Source organism: Papio anubis, chromosome 16, assembly GCF_008728515.1.
Source record: "Papio anubis isolate 15944 chromosome 16, Panubis1.0, whole genome shotgun sequence".
In the NCBI taxonomy this organism is placed as follows: Eukaryota; Metazoa; Chordata; class Mammalia; order Primates; family Cercopithecidae; genus Papio; species Papio anubis.
The window spans coordinates 6,490,026-6,507,252 of NC_044991.1; the positions used below are offsets into that span (position 1 = coordinate 6,490,026).

At 53.1% G+C, this 17,227-nt stretch overlaps 1 protein-coding gene across 9 annotated transcripts in view; it reads right to left on the minus strand.

Annotated features, from left to right (window-relative positions):
- Positions 1-531: 531 nt before the first annotated feature.
- PARVB (parvin beta) overlaps positions 532-17,227 on the minus strand; it is a 162,034-nt gene continuing 145,338 nt past the window's right edge. For 5 of the 9 annotated variants that reach the window (XM_009217458.4, XM_009217459.3, XM_017945378.3 and 2 more), the window contains 4 exons: positions 11,481-11,582; positions 9,701-9,831; positions 5,740-5,812; positions 532-1,156 (listed from right to left, as the gene is read on the minus strand). In XM_009217458.4, coding sequence (XP_009215722.1) covers positions 5,782-5,812; positions 9,701-9,831; positions 11,481-11,582 — 264 coding nt within the window. In that variant the 3' untranslated portion in view covers positions 532-1,156; positions 5,740-5,781. The remainder of the gene's footprint in view (positions 1,157-5,739; positions 5,813-9,700; positions 9,832-11,480; positions 11,583-17,227) is intronic. The other 4 variants (XM_003905676.5, XM_003905675.3, XM_003905677.5 and 1 more) reach the window with 2 other exon arrangements.

Here is a 17,227-nt window from a genome sequence, read left to right on the forward strand (position 1 = left end):
ATCACGCCACTGCACTCCAGCCTGGTGACAGAGCAAGACTCCGTCTCAAAACTAAATAAATAAATAAAATAAAAGAGGCAGTGAGGACACAGACACACAGAGGGGAGACCATGTGAAGATACTGGGGGAAGCCGGCACCTACAAGCCAAGGCGAAAGGCCCGAGGATGTAACTCTTTGTCTCAGCCACTCACCTGCAGCACTTTACTACACAAAGCCAGTGAACCGACGCACCCCCTCATTTTAAAGTTTCCGAAGACACATTCATTCCCAAAAAGGGCCTCTGAAGGGGAAAGCTGGGGTGCAAACTGTCTCAAGCAGCACAATTAGAGCCCTCTCCAGACCCAGCCCCTCAACCACAGCAAGAAATGAAGAAACACTTCAGCAAACAGCTCCTTTCAATGCCTGTGGGAGCCGGGCCATCCTAAGTCTTAGATGTTCGTGCGAAAGCTACACTAAAACAACAACGAGTGGCCAAGAAGCCATAGGAATGTGGGTGGAGGACACTCGTGTCACATCTAAGCTTCTGGGACTTTAAAGTTTTTCAAACTGCAAAACCCTTTTATTAAATAGGCGTCACTTCGAAGGAGAGCCCAGCCCAGGAGATCCCCGGTGAATCGTCAAGCCCGGGTCCTCGGGGAGCTGGCGTTCCTGCTGAGCTGATGTTGTACTTCTGAAGGCCTGTGATCGCTAATTGCACCATCAGGTGGAATGCAGGGTGCTCTCAACTAGCTGTGGGTTGGGCTTCAGGCTTTTTTCCATCTTTCAGCCAAGGCAGACAATAACGGACTCCATCCCACGCAACTGAGTGATGCGAGGCCTCAAACGCAAGCACGGGTGTTTAGAATCCTGCATTTTCAAAGGCTCTCGCCCACTGGGAATTACATGGAAAGGAGATTAAGAACCACCACCAAAAGAGGCAGGGGGTGGTGCGGGCGTGAGGTAGGGGTGGGGTGGGGATGACAGTCAACACAGTTTGGACCAGAAGCCCATGGCACCTGGCTCCCTGCAAAGGCACAGGGCACAGACAGATGTCGCCTTTCTTGCTGGGATACTCCTGCCACCGTCCACAGGTCCCCCGTCACTCCACGTTCTTGTACTTGGTGAACAGGTTGTAAAGAACCCTCAGGGTGGATTTGAGGTCCAAGTTCACCACGTCTGCAGAAGGAAACAGAGAAACCTCAGAGGCCCTGCCATCCTCCTGTCATTGCAGTAGGTACTCTCAGAAGCCATGTCTCCAGCATGACACCAGCTGCCGCGTCCACACAGAGCGCTTCCCCTTAAAGACCTGCCACCACCACATCCAGGACGCTCTGGGCGGCGCCTCCCCAGACACACCGGTTGTGTGAGAGCTCCCGGCGCAGGCTGATACCCTGCGGGACAGGCACCTGGGGTGACAAGAACAGAGACACTTCCACAGCCCGTCCTGGATCGGCACCAGGACGTGTCTAAGGACCGGTTGGGGGACATGGCTAATGACACTTACTGGGACCAAAAAGCCCAGTAACACTTAATGGACCTGACGGCTCCCTCTGGGGCCCTGGAAGTCTTGGGCCACTTTCTTTGGGTGGACAAGAACCTTCCTGGGAATCAGACACCTTGTTCATTTCACTTGCTCTAAGTGACTTCCGTGATTTGGGGCTCAGACTCTCCATCTGTAAAATGGGCCTGGACCAGATAATGCTCGAGGCCCTTTGAGTCCTGACTCCCTGTGATCCAAAAGCAGCCACAGGATGACCTTGTGCTTTAGCCCTGATCACAAGAGCAAGAAACAACATGTTACTGAGAGAGCAGGTGGGGTGGATGCTAAGAATCAGCAACTGTCCTTGTCACCAGGCGTGAGTTTCTCAACTTGCACACCCTCATCAGAGCCCACACAGCCTCCTTTCCTTCCCTCTCGTTTTACAAACAGGACCAAGACTCACTGTGGAGAAATGAGCTGCCCACAAGTGTGCTGTCAGAGCAAAAGCAGGGCTGAACTCAGCTTGGTGGGCTTGGGAACACACCCAGGGCTCTGTCGGGGATCCCAGGGTCTCCGCCTGGCCTGAAGGGTCCACCCCAGCTCCCAACAGCCCAGTGGAGGCAGGGGAGGGAGGATGGCAGCCACGGAGTTGGCGGTGGCCAAGGTGAGGGGGGCAGCAGGGACAGAGCAGCTCCCAGGGGTGGGGGCCGTCACTCCCTGGCCCGCTCTGAGTCCACTCCCATGGTGGACTCACAGGGAGACCAGAGCAGCAGCCTGGCACCGATGCCCCCACTCAACAGCCCCCAGGTCTGAGCTCTAAGAACTTCGAGACAGCCTCGCTGGACAAACAGAATTCAACCCTCACACCCCTGCCAGGCCCTGCTAACCACGGCCACCCCTTAGCACCTGTGCCCAGGGACAGGAATCCCCTTCTGTGACCCGTGAACCTCAGTCCCTCTGTGCTCCCCAAACACCCACCCCACCATCCAGCTCCGGCACTCAGCTCTGTGAATTTCGAGCGAGCCACAAGCCTTTCTCCCAGGCAAGGGGCCTCCTTAACGGCAGGGTCGGGGACCCCACTGGCGTCTCCGCCAGGTCCCCGCAAGGGGGTAGGGGGCCAGGATGCCCATCGGAGCTGGGGGCCTGGGGAACCAGGTGTGGGCCTGGCTCTTCAGACCAGCCCTCGTGCAGGGGGCATGAGACTGCTCTGCTTCCTCCCACTGGGGACCAACAGGGCAGTCTCCGGCCCGCAGGGGAGGAGGTCACAGCCACTGCCTCCCTCCCCACCAGCCCTGGGTACCCAGGTAAGTCTGCCTAGCTTGGAGGAGGGCGTCAGGGAGACCACAGCCACTGTGCTGCAGTCTCCATGTCATTCTCATCTCTGTTACCTCCTGATTCTTGCTCCCCAGATGGTTTTGAACGAAGAAGGAAAAATCTCTCATTCGTTGCATCAGCCACAAAATAAAGAGGCCCAGCAGGGACCCCATCTCATAAATCTCTGTGGCTTGGCCCCTGCCCAGTGCTGGCCCAGTGAAGGTGCTAATGAGCACTGCAGACCAGCTCTGTCCCCTGCCTGGGCTGGACAGAGGCCTTGGGACACCTGAGGGACCCTGCCTGGGAGGCTGCAGAACCTGCTATTTGCCCTGGGCCGGTGGTGCCTCTGCCTCTGGCCTGGCTTCCACGTGTCCGTGGTGGGTCCCCTGACGTGCTGTCCAGCGGCAGATGAGTAGGAAACGCATCCGGGCTCGGGGCAAACCCCCTGCTCGGAGACCGGCCTGTCAGAGGATATCCCGGCCTCTGGACAGGCTCCTGCCTCACTCCTCAGAAAGGGGACAAAGGGCCGGGCGCGATGGCTCACACCTGTAATCCCAGCATTTTGCAAGGCTGAGGCAGGTGGATCACCTGAGGTCAGGAGTTCAAGACCAGCCTGGCCAACATGGTGAAACCCCATCTCTACTAAAAATACAAAAATTAGCCAGGCATGGTGGTGGGCGCCTGTAATCCCAGCTACTCGGGAAGCTGAGGCAAGAGAATTGCTTGAACCCAGGAAGAGGAGATTGCAGTGAGCTGGGATCGTGCCATTGCACTCCAGCCTGGGTGACAAAGCAAGGCTGTCTCAGAAAAAAAAAAAAAAGGGTCGGGGGTTTGGGGAGGACAAAGAACGGAGACCAAGGGCCACCAGGGGTTCTTCTGAGGGTACAGGGGAGCAGCCCATGCTGCAGATAGGGCCCAGGCTTTAGGCTACAGGAAACCAAAGGAAGCCCCAGCCAAGCCCACAGCGGACATGAGCAAAGATTTCTCCTCCCTGACAGTGTGCAACCCACCAGACACGAATGCTGAGCTAGCAGCCACCATCAGCAGGGACCTGGCGTGTTCTGTGGGCAGGACCCTCTTCCACTGCTCAGAGGAGCAGTTCACTTGAGCCGAATAGGTGCTCAGGGGCAGTCAGGCTCAGCAGCACGCGGGTGGCACTGCCCGGGAGCCCTGCTGGAAAGGTACAGAGCAGAGTTGAACACTGAAGGCTCTGACAAGTCCTGGGTGATGGCACCCCCTTAGCAACCCCATGAGACGCATGGAGGCAGGTGCCGTCGTCACTCCCCTGCACAGATGAGGAGGAGGCCCTGGCACAGAAAGGCAAAGTAACCTGTCCGAAGACGCACAGCTGGGGAGAGGCAAAGCAGCATCCCTCGGGCCCCTAGCCACTCCCTCATGCCCCTGCCTCGCAGCAACAAAAGGGCTGAGGGGCAGCAGCAACAAGGAGTCCCAGAGACCCAGGCCGGACCGGCCTCTACAGGCAGCCGCTTGCCACACTCCCTGCTGGACGTGTGCTTGGATCCAGTGCTGTCGAGCAGTTTCCAGGCCAGGCACTGTTCTCAGCACCGGCATGCAGCGGACAAAGCGCTGCTCCCTTGAGGCTTCCATTCTAGTCGGGAGGGAGGGACAATAAAGAACAAACAAGGCCAGGCACGGGGGCTTGCGCCTATGATGGGAGGCAGGCGAATCGCTTGAGCCCAGAAGTTCGATACCAGTCTGGGCAACATAGTGAGACCTTGTCTTTACAAAAAAGAAAAGTTAAAAAATTAGCCGGGCATGGTGGTATGCACCTTAGTCCCAGCTACTTGAGAGGCTGAGGTGGGAGGATGGTATGAACCCAAGAGGCAGAGGTTGCAGTGAGCTGTGATCACACCACTGCACTCTAGCCTGGGTGACAGAGTGAGACCCCGTCTCAAAACAAAAAAGAATAAACAGCCACACACTGAAATTGTCTTGTGAAACCCTGAGAGGAGGACGAACAGGCAGGAAGGGACCGGCCAGGAGGCAGAGGCTGCGGTGGGTGGGTGGAAGGGACAGGATCCATTTTCTAGCTATTCCAGAAATCAACAAAGCCCGCCGTTGAGCAGATGCTGGCAACAGGTTCAGGAAGCATCACAGAACCCCAACTCATATACTGCCATGGGGGACTCAGGAGAGGGAACAGGGCTAGGTAGGGGGCCACGGTCAAAGGGGGGCCCACGGGCACTAACCCACAGTGTCTGAGTTCTGTGGGCTTCTCCTGCATGGCAAAGGTTTTGATGGAGGCAAAGAGATGTCTTCATACAGGACTTGTCAAAGCCTTTAATATTCAACTCTGCCCTGTAACTTTCCAGCAGGGTTCACAGGGAGTGCCACCCACGTTCTGCGGAGCCTGGCTGTCCCCAAGCACCTATGAAGAAGCCTTCCCAGGAATTCTGATGCTCACTCAGGTGAGAGGGTCCTCCTACAGGTAACGTGGCACAGGAGCCAGGTGGGGACAGGGAAGTGACCGCCCCCCCCGCCCAGCTCTGCTAGCCTTCTGCCTCCAGCTCCAACCCACACAGAGCAGGAGCGTGCCAAGTCCCTGCTCCCAGGCACTGCCTTCGGCTGAGCATCAGGGGACCTCCACCCCAACAGTCATTAAATTTGAGTAAGCCTTTAATATCTTCTCAGGGCTCAAAGCTGCATTTCCAGCCTGAGTGGCCAGCCAGAGACACACTTAATCCTAAGGTCCGTGGGCAGAGGCCACGTCCTTCAAAGTCAAGTGGTTATTAAAGAACCGGCACTGCCAGCTCTACCAGCGAAGCCCTCCTGGTTCCCAAAATGAGGAGATTGAGGAGTTGAGGTTGGTAGACCATTGCCCCAGAGCCAGAGACGTGGGGCCCATCTGAGGAACAACACGCCAGCCTTCCAGCCACTTCTAGGACCCGCTCTTCTTCCCCTCCATGTGCAGCCCTCCCGGGGGAACCTGAGCCAGGGGCATTACCTTCAGGACGAGCCTTGGGTTTCTTGAGGCCTCCGTCCAGCATCAGCTCAAAGGCGAAGGACACATTATGGACCTGCCAAGGAAGCGGGTAGGTCAGCGTTGGGGTCCAACAGTCGTTCCCACCCACTGCCCACTGCTGGAGGACAGCCAGCATGGACAGGACCAAGCCTCTGCAACACTGACGTCCACAAGGACCCCGTGAGCCTGGGGCAGGCCACAGGGTGGGCAGAGACAAGTGAGCAAGTCTGCAGAGGGCCACATGCACTCACTAGGCGGTTCTCACCCCTCACACTGGTGATCTGGGCTGAGAGATGGAAGGATGAGGTGCCCGGCCTGCTCTCGAGGGCTCACGGCCACCAAGAGCCTGCTCTGCCCCAGATGCCAGCCACAGTGACCCCATTTTATCTATTTATTTACTTACTTTTTTTGAGACAGGGTCTAGAGCACAGGCTAGTGCACAGTGGCAAGATCTCGGCTCACTGTAATCTCTGCCTCCCAGGCTCAAGCCATCTTCCCGCCTCAGTTTCCCCAGTAGTTGGGACTATAAGCACGCATCACTGTGCCCGGCTAATTTTTGCATTATTTTTACTTTTTTTAGAGACAGGTTTTGCCATGTTGGCCAGGCTAGTCTCTAACTCTTGGACTCAAGTGATCCATCCGCCTCAGCCTCCCAAAGTGCTGGGATTACAGGCGTAAGCCACTGCGCCTGGCCCACAGTGACCCCATTTTACAGACAGGGAAACCGAGGCCCAGAGAGGATGAGTCCCGTGCAGAGGCACGCAGGCCTGGGCACTGCCTCAGGAAGGGCTGTAAAGACCTGCACGTGAGGCTGTGTCTCTCTGCAGGATGAGGTGCCTTCAGGGGAGGGAGGGCCCCAGCACTGAGTAGGGACAGTGGGCCGGTCAGAAGGGAAGTCAGACCAATGGTGGCTGCAAGCGTCAGCCTGCGGGACCTTGGTCCTGTTAGAGCTGCAGAAAGGCGGCCCCCTCCCCCAGACCATGACTTCCCCTGAAATTAAAGGGTCTATTACTCCTCAGCCCCCAAGTGTACTTGAAGCTTTTATTCTCCTAATGATGGCTGAATAGGTTTAAAAGAAGAGCCTTCTGGGCTGTGTTTAAAGACCACTCAGAGGGATGCAGGTGATGAACTAGGTTACATCCAGCCACCCACCTGCCGCAAGACAAAGCTGATGGGAGGAGGGGACATCAAACCATCAAACAGCAAACACACACAGATGTCATAGTGCAAGGGACTTCAGGGCTCTTAGTAATCAAATATCCTGGCTGGGCACGGTGGCTCACACCTGTAATCCCAGCACTTTGGGAGGCCGAGGCAGGTGGATCAATTGAGGTCAGGCATTCGAGACCAGCCTGATCAATGTCTCTACCAAAAATACAAAAATTAGCCAGGCTTGGTGGTGGGCACCTGTTATCCCAGCTATTTGGGTGGCTGAGGCAGGAAAATCGCTTGAACCCGGGAGGCGGAGGTTGCAGTGAGCTGAGATCATGCCACTGCATTCCAGCATGGGTGACAGAGCAAGACTCTGTCTCAAAAACAGACAAAAAACTCTTTCAACAATCATATTTTCATGATTTTGAGGTCAATGAATCAGAAACATGAACAATTTTACTTGCACTGTAATTTAATAATTAACCTGGAAAAAGAGGCTTCCCTAGGTTAATCAAATGCACAGCACTGGAAAACAGCTTTGGAAAAGCTTCCGCGGCACGCACAGCCTGTGCTCGGAGAAGCAGAGGGGCGAATGATGTGCCAGCACCAACCGCAAGACAGTCTGGCTAGTCACGGGGTCAGTGGGGAAGGCACAGCCTGGCAGGAGGGCAGGTCATGTCCACCCATGGGCAGGGGCGCAGCAGACCGAGACCCTGCTCCAGAGGCCAACTCAGAAGCTGCCAATGGGAACACCGGGCAACATGGCAGACACCTCAACCCTGCAGGACAGCCTTCCTGGAGATGGGGAAGTGCTGCACCAGGGCTGAGCCTGAGGATGGCCAAACACTGGCAACAGGGGAGGAGTGTGAACGGACCGTGTGGAAGGTGCAGAACACAGCTCCCCTAAGGAGAGAGCAGGGAGCGACCTGCGGGTGCTGGGCATCCACTATGGGGTCGGTGTACTCGGTACAGGTTTCCTTTCCCTTCCCGGCCCTGTGTGAGGTGAGTATCATCTTCTTTCACAGAGGAGGGCGTTGGGCTGAGACGGGCTAGGACATCGGTGCCCTAAAAAGGCACGGGGTGGCCAGATGCAATGGCTCATGCCTGTAATCCCAGCACCTTGGGAGGCCAAGGCGGGTGGATCACGAGGTCTGGAGTTCAAGACTAGCCTGGCCAACATGGTAAAACCCTGTCTCTACTAAAAGTACAACAATTAGCCAGGCATGGTGGCAGACACCTGTAATCCCAGCTACTCAGGAGGCTGAGGCAGAAGAATCGCTTGAACCCAGGAGGTGGGGGTGGCAGTGAGCCAAGATCGTACCACTGCACTCCACTCTGGACAGAGTCTAGAGTGAGATCCTGTCTCAAAAAATAAAAAATAAAAAATAAAAAGGCACAGGGCTCAAAGGCATGGAACCAGGACTGAAACAGAATCTATGCCTGTTCTCCAAGAGCCTCCCACCTCCACTCCCCTAGCAACACAGGTTCCTTTAGCTGACCACTGTCCATATCATCAAATGAGCTCACACACACGTACGCACATGCACACTCAAACACACAACAGGCTTGACCCCAAATTGAGATGGAGACAGGATGGCAAAGAGGGGGAACAGCGAGAAAAGATTTTTCTTTTAAGAAAAGATTCTTCTCCATTGTAAAAGTCAGCACCAATTTGGACTGGTCTTTTTATATGTCTCTCCCCCTCCGTGCACCTCTTAAGCCTGAGGAATCCTCTTCCGCGCAGAGGGAGCGGATGCTTAGGAGGAGCTGGGGATGAGATGCGTGACACGCAGAGACACTCAGAGACAGCTGGACAGTGTGATCAGGTGATGAGGTGGTCACCGCTGCCCCATGAGAGAACAGTTTAAGGGGAGAGCAAAGCCCCTTCCAAGCCTCACTGTTCTGCAGCCACTTGGCCCCACAGTAATTTGTTTTGAAGTGAGATTTTCCTTCTGCTTTCTTCTCAGGCTGAGGAAATGCCAGGCAGGAAACTGCCACCCTCCCATGCCTGTTATCTCTCAGGGCCATGCCTCCGCCCCCAGCCCTCTTTCATGCCCGGCAGAGAAGTGTGAGCCCAGGCCCCTGGATACCCAGCATGCAGCTCCTGGCGAGGCCTGGGGACCGCTCACCCCAGCCGTGACTGCAGTGGGAGCCCCCAAGGCCCAGCGGAGACCAGGCCATATACACACCTGCCTTGAGCCAGCCACATGGGCAGAAATCCTTTCTCTCTGTAATTCAAAAGGTTTTAGTCAACCTGGCCAAGTGAGGAAAGAATAGAGGGTTCTGGAATAGGAGTCGACCCTCCTGGCTCTGCCCTTGCTAGCCGTGCAACCCTGGGCTGGTCTCTAAGCCTTCCCGAGATTCCTTGTCCTCATCCAGTAATGCTGACGGGGAAGCAACTCGTGTCTTCTAGGAGCGATCTCCAAGTCTTCAGGATACACCCACTCCACAGAGACAGGGAACCTGCAGAGTCTCCCAAAACGATGACCGATGGCTGCAAGGTGCTTAGCATGTGGCCACCGCAAAGTAAGACTCAAACAGTGGCTTTGCAACAAAAAACCGAAGGCCACACTCATGCGTCTGAGGTAGCTCACGGGGCATGAGCGTACAGGCCCTGAGCTGTCCAGTGTGGTATTTTTTAAATCCAATGCAATTGTTTAAAACCGTAAGTCGTCACTACCCTCAGGGACAGCAGCTCATGACGCATCTCTGGTTTTGCTCACTGAACCTCAGTCCCTCCTCCAAAAATATGGAGCAGCTGTAAGGATTCCCAGAGCCAGAGCAAACGCACCTTGGGGTCTCAGCCCACAGGAGACATGAGCGGGGGATGTCACCAACGTCCCATCTGCAAGCAGTTTTGAGCACACGGGTGCTGGGCCCAGCCTGAAGTGGGTGAGTCCTCCACAGCAGGGGTCGTGAGGACTACAAGGTAGATAATAAATACTATGGGCTCACGAAGACTTTGCCAGCAGCTGCCAGGAGGAGAAAGGGAAAAAAGGCAGGGGCTGGAGGAGGAACTACTGACATCCTCCCATCCTCCGAAGGAGAGTGCTCCAGCCGCCCGCAGAGCCAGGCCACCACCCCAGGCTCCCTTTCTCCTGAGTGAACAGGATGAATGGTGTGCTGCGTGCTGTACCTGAAAATAGCCTTCCCTTCCTCGCTCCGATTCAGAGGGGAAGGCGGATGACTCAAGCCTCCTCAAGCCTTGCAGGCCAGGGCAGCAATTGTCAAAGACTTTCATCCCAGTTTCAAAGGGAAGAAGGCCAGGGCCCAGGAGATGATGCCTCTGACATTTGTACAAAGCCTTGTCTTGGAAAGAAACCAGCTCTAGGTCTCCTGGCTAAACTCACTGTTCTCGCCAGTGTTCTTATTAATTTGAACAAAGAAAAGATCTCTCCAAAACAATGTGTCTGCAACCAGCCACGTCGGGGCCTGGAAATGCATGCGCTTCTTCGCTGGATGGTCTGCCCTTTCATTTCCAGGATGACAGCACAGGCACCCATGTTTCCTGGTGACTTCTGCACAATTCTGCTCATTCCCTCTGCACTCCTTGTTCTCTCGCTCGCTCGCTCTCTCTCTCTCTCTCTCTCGATTCAACATGGACTCCATGTGCCAAGACCTCTCTAATCTGTCCTGATTCCATCTCAGCATGCAAGACAGGAACAACATTTGGCCACAAGCAAACAGACTGCAATGTGCTAGAAGTGGGCAGATTGATAAACACTGGCCCCATTTCTGCTATTTCTCTGGCTGCCGCCACCAGCTTACATTGTCTGCCTCCCTGACTCATGGGTCTAACACTTCGGGAAAATAAAATGACAGATGCCCATGAATCCAAAGCAACATAGACCATCCATGGCCAAGTTTTTAAAGGCAATGCACTAAACACTGCTGTGAGAGGCCTGACTGCGGGAAGCCCTGGACAGAGGGCAGACAGCAGGGAGGGGCCCGCGCACAAGGGCAGGGACAGCAGGACCGGGTGGCGTGGGCCAGCCCAGATTGAAAGGAATGACCCAAATGACCCTATTAGAGAAATTTTTCTAAGAAAACAATCCACGGGAATGAAAAAAAAATCTATATCAAAAAGATGCTCTGTTGTTTCCATAGGGAAAAAGATAGAAACACGTTCAAGTTGACTGCCCAAGAACGGGGAACGGGAAGACGCTGGTAACAGAGCCATCCGTGGAACTTTGCGCCACCACTGGAGATGGTATTTGGGAAGCTTGGGAAGTGGCAGAGAAAACCACAGGTGCTGGAGCTGCGGCAGAACGGGGGAAGGGTTGACAACTCTACCGAGATGTGACCATTTTTTTAATTATTAAAAACTACACGGTCCCATGAAAAAGACCCCAGAGAAAATGTGGCAAACAAAACTCGGATGCGTTGTGGACGGCTGATGGGCTTCTTATTTCTTTTGCTGAGAGTTACACCTAATTGCAATATCACTTGTGCAATCTTTACTTTTTGAAGAATGCAGCCAGGCTGCAGAAAGAGTTGCTGGGATAGTCTATGCTCTGTATTTCAATGAGCATTTCTTGGGCCACTACCAGGGACGGAGACCAGGCACATACCTTCTGATCGAAGCTTTCCGGAGTCAGGTAGAAGTTGTGGAGAGGAACAAAATAGTCTTCCAGAAGGCCCATGAGCAGAACCAGGTACACGCCGTCTGCAAACTGCAGAGAACGACTCGTGATGTTTCCGGGCAGGGTGAGGAGTTGGCAAATGCTTTGCACAAACTCAAGGGGGGCATACTTTTTCTCCTGAGACAGGGTCTCACTCTGTCACCCAGGCTGGAGTGCACTGATGCAATCAAGGCTCACTGCGGCCTCGACCTCCCAGGCTCGGGTGATCCTCCCTGAGGCGATTCTCCCACCTCAGCCTCCCAAGTAGCTGGGACTACAGGCACACACCATCGCACCCAGTTAATTTTTGTATTTTTTGTAGAGACAGGGTTTCGCCATGTTGCCCAGGTTGGTCTCAAATTCCTAGGCTCAAGTGATCTGCTTGCCTCCGCCTCCCAAAGTACTGGGATTACAGGTGCGAGCCACTGCACCCAGCTGGAAATATTTTCTAGCAAAGCAATCCATCCCTCCTCTCACTTTAGGCAGGAGAATCTGGAATCAAGTGAAGGCCTGAACGTGAAGTCTTTTGAGACCTGGCTCCTAATCTAGAAAAAAGCAAAAGGAGAGGGGGGCTCTCACACATGGGGCACTGCAAAGACCAGAAATGATGAGTGTGTGGAGCTGAGTGCAGCTGCCTGGCTAGGACCGTGCCTCTGGAACTGTCCCCCACTGCTGACCCCAGGGATAGTACTGACTCCCATCACTCAGGGCTGTTGTGAAGACACAGCGAGATGGCAGGCAGGGAGCACCTGGCACATGTGAGTGCTCCATCAGCATCAGCTGCTGAAAAGATTCATTCAACTCTGCAGGGTGCAGAGCCGGGACCTGGTGGCCCTCACCACTCTGTCTTGCAGCAGAGACCACAGTGAGTGCGGCCCCAGCCTCCAGGGATCTAGAGCTGCTTTCAACATGGTAGCCAACGGCCTCATGCAGCTAGTTAAATTAAAATGTTTTTGTTTGAATGTTACTTTTTTTTTTTTTTTTTTTTTTTGAGATGGAGTCTCGCTCTGTCGCCCAGGCTTCAGTGCAGTAGCATGATCTCGGCTCACTGCAAGCTCCGCCTCCCGGGTTTATGCCATTCTCCTGCCTCAGCCTCCCTCCCCAGTAGCTGGGACTACAGGCGCCCGCCACCACACCCGGCTAATTTTTTTGTATTTTTAGTAGAGACGGGGTTTCACCGTGTTAGCCAGGATGGTCTCGATCTCCTGACCTCGAGATCCGCCCACCTTGGCCTCCCAACGTGCTGGGATTACAGGTGTGAGCCACCACACCCGGCCGCTAACTTATTTTTTATTGTGATAAAATATACATAATCTGAAATGTACCATCTTAACCATGTGTGAGTGCACAGGTCAGTAGCATTAAGTACATCCTCACTGTTGGATCACCCTCACCACCGCCCATCTCCAGAACTTCTTCATGTTCCCAAAGTGAGACTCTGTCCCCCAATTCTCTATTCTACCCTCCCCCCAGCCCCTGAGAACCACCAATCCATCCGCTCTCCACCTCTATGAATTTGACTCCTCTGGGTATCTCACATAAGTGGAAGCACATATCCATTTGTCTTTTCGTGTCTCGCTTATGCTGACCTTTCTCTTTAATTTAAATTGTGGTAAAATATACCATAACATTTACCATCTTAACTACTTGTAAGTGTCCAGTTCAATAATGTTAGGTGCATTCACATTATTGTATAAACAATCTCCAGAATTCTTAAATTTGAATTTTTAAAACAATTAATTAAAATTAAAAATTTCCAGGCGAGGTGGCTCACGCCTATAATCCTAGCACTTTGGGTGGCTGAGGTGGGTGGATCATGAGGTCAGGAATTCAAGACCAGCCTGACCAACATGGTGAAACCCTGTCTCTACTAAAATACAAAAATTAGCAGGTATGGTGGCGCATGTCTGTAATTCCAGCTACTCTGGAGGTTGAGGCAGGAGAATTGCTTGAACCCGGGAGGTGGAGGCTGCAGTGAGCCGAGATCGTGCCATTGCACTCCAGCCTGGGCAACAGGAGCGAAATTTCATCTCAAAAAATAAATAAAAAAATAAAATAAAATAAAATAAAGATGAGAAGTCAAAATCACAAACATCCAATATCAGAAGCCCTGACCTTTAGCAGGGGGAGCTGCAGCTAGAGCTGTAAAGCATAAAGCAAGTGCCAGCAGGCAACAGTCCCTCAAGGGACTCAGGACAGGGTCTGGGCCCTGAATTCAACACACTGTCAGTCGATGGGAAAATGGTACTTGGCCTCCATGTCACATGCCCTCGGCCTTCCACACCACGAAGCAGCCAGCCACTCCTCTCATTAAGGAGATCAGATGGGCTTGAATAATTCTTTTAAGTGTGTCTCCACACGGCAGCTTCATGCCCACAGCACCCTGGCCAAGTGTGCTGGCATTTTCCCAGCAGAACAACACTTGAGCTGGGATGCCCGTGTCTCCGTGGACTCACTTCCAGGGAACGGAAGCTGTTGCGTGAATGAAGGCACCAACCCACACCTCTCCCCAGGAGGTCTGCGGTGGCCACGCCGCTGCACCCACAGGCCTTGAGCCCGCTGAGTCTTTTCTTCTTTCCGTGGCGTCTCCTCACTGTCCCAGCACACGGGGTCACAGGAAGGAGGGAGGACGGCCACACGGAGAGCGCAGGGCCGGGGGACCCAGCTGTGAGTGGTGACCCTCCACTTTCACAAGCGCCCAGGGCAGTGCCCTCACTCAGCAACCTGCTGTGTAGCTCAGCAGGGAGCAGAATCCCCCACGGAGGCCCCGGGGCCCCGCCACCACCTCCTCATCCGCAGTGCTAAGCCCTGCCGAGCCCTGCCCACTTGATCTCAGCGCGCTGTCTCACCCGATCCTCACACTGCCCATCGCCTCCAGTTTAATCCTGTGGACAGAAGCTCAGGGAGGCTGGGGATCACTCCTGGGGTTGGATCGCTCCTGACATGGAATCGGTTTGAACGCCTGCCGCGGACCGTCGACCACGTACGCCACCGCACGCCGCTGTAAACCGCTTGCCTGCCACGTCACGCCAGTTCGTGGAATACATGCCGCACGGATGCGACCACGCCGCCGGACGGACTACGCCGATACCGCACCATGGACTATAAAGAATACACCACGCCGGACTGAAAATGAACCACCGCCTGCGCCGGATATAGACCACCACATCACCGGACTACCTCGTCCACCACACGCCATCCTGGATACCAAAGAACCACACCCACCACCGCCGGACTAATGAGCCCGCATGCACCGCCACCGGACTGCATGAATACATGCCACCGCAGACTATATAAACCACACACAGCAGACTACATAAACCACATACACACACCCCACACAGACTACATAAATCACACACACACACACACACACACACTGCATAAACCATACACACACACCACACAGACTACATAAACCTCACACACACACACCCACACACAAACAGAAACTGAAGAAATTAAACCAGGGCCTCTCCGACTCCCAGGGCATCAAGACGTTAATGATTTACAGTCTTCATAAATGATATACGGTATTTATAAAAATACCCAAATTCCTTTGCAACAAAACAAAACAAAAATCCCTGCATTTCTGTGGCCAGTGTCCTTTTCTGGTGGGCCAGTGGTTAAACGTACTTTTAAGACTCTATATAGTGTGATTAATAGGGGAAAAAATGAAGATATTGAGTAAATAAAAATAAATACAAATTTAATTTTAGAGTCTCAATGTAAGAGGCTCAGCTGCTAATACTGATGTGCAGACACCTCTGAGAAGGGCTGTGGGGACAGCCAGTATGGATGTGGAGGAGCAGTGTCCCTCACACGCCCCGTGATAGTACCAGGGGCCCCCACACAGCAAATCTTCCTGGGCCTTCAAAGGGTGCGGTACAAGCTTCGTTCTAATGACTCCACTTCTAGGCTTTTATCCCGAGGAAGCAGGCAGGAGCACAGACAGCCTGCACAACGATGCTCTCTGCACTGCTATTTACAGGAGCAGAAAAACATCCAGTCATGAGGCACTGGTTTAATGAGGTGCGGTGCAGCCTTCCCGCTGATGAGATACACTTCCCATTAAAAGTGACAAAATATAGATAAACCAATAGATCGAGCAAGGGAAAAAGGATCAGACAGAAACACACACACACACACACACACACACACACACACACACACTCTTTCTCTTACACCAAAAGATGCCCACAGTGTATTTAGTGACACAAAACACATTACAGAACAGTGGACAGTAAGATCCACGTTATTTAGAAAAATACATTTGTGCATAGAAAATGTGGCTCACGCCTGTAATCCCAACACTCTGGGAGGCCGAGGCAGGCAGATCACTAGGTCAGGAGTGCGAGACCAGCCTGATCAACATGGTAAAACCTGTCTGTACTAAAAAATACAAAAACATTAGCCGGGCATGGTGGCGCACACCTGTAGTCCCAGCTACTCAGGAGGCTGAGGCAGGAGAATTGCTTGAACCTGGGAGGCGGAGGTTGCAGTGAACTGAGATTGCGCCACTGCACTCCAGCCTGGGCAACAGAGCGAGACTCTGTCTCAAAAGAAAGAAAGAAAGAAAGAAAGAAAAAGAAAATATCTAGAAAAATGCACATCCAACCATGAACTGCAGTTAGCTGCCCCTGGAGAGTCTGAAGGGGGAGGTCCCAGAAAAGGAAAAAGAGGATTTTTACTTTTTACCTCGGCTGGTTCTGGGGTGCTAACATTTCAAACAGAAAATAATCTGAGGCTAAATGTGCAACATTTGCAAAGTGCAGAAAATAATAAATGTGTTGGCCAATGATATACAAATAAACATACACATTAAAAACAGACCATGATGCCTTTACATACAGACCCACGCTGTCCATGCCTCGCTGTACGTGTTAAGAAAAGGCCTGAACCAAACCCCCTGTGCAGTCATCTCCGGGTGACGGGATTACGCGTGATTTTATTTGTTTTGCTTATCTGCGTTTTCAGACATTTCTACAATGAACCTGAATTACTTTTTTAATTAGAAAAGCAAATGAGAAAACTTAAAGAAAGAGAAGGGAATGAATGCATTCGCCCTGGGGTTTAAGAAGGATCAGCTGTGCATTAGGGATGTCTGTACCAAGAGCTCAAAAACCTCCACATTCAAGCACCCTACTAATCCTGGGAAAATTATATTTTGTCTTTAATGCTCGCGGAGTGCCCAAAAACATAATTTAACGATGCTCCTTTAGCTTTGAGTGGTGGTTGGGGCTGGGGGAGTAGACTTGATATACTTATTGCAGAAGAAATGTGTTGTACATACTTACCAGGGGGACATTTGCTAGGTCCTGGCCACGGTGTGACAGCAGCACTGAGCAGAGGATAAAGGGGCCAGCATGTTCTAGATGGAGGAACTGAGTGTGCAAAGGCCCTGTGGTGGGCTGGGGTAGAGCCCTGGAGGGTGTTATGGGTTGAGTAACACCATCCAGGTGTTTTGGGGTTTTGCGTCTCCCAAAACAAGATACAGTGGTTGGGAGGCTGAGGCAGGCAGATCACGAGGTCAAGAGATTGAGACCATCCTGGCCAACATGGTGAAACCCCGTCTCTACCAAAAATACAAAAATTAGCTGGGCACGATGGGACGCACCGGTATTCCCAGCTACTCGGCAGGCTGAGGCAGGAAAATCGCTGGAACCCGGAAGGTGGAGGTTGCAGCGGGCCAAGAT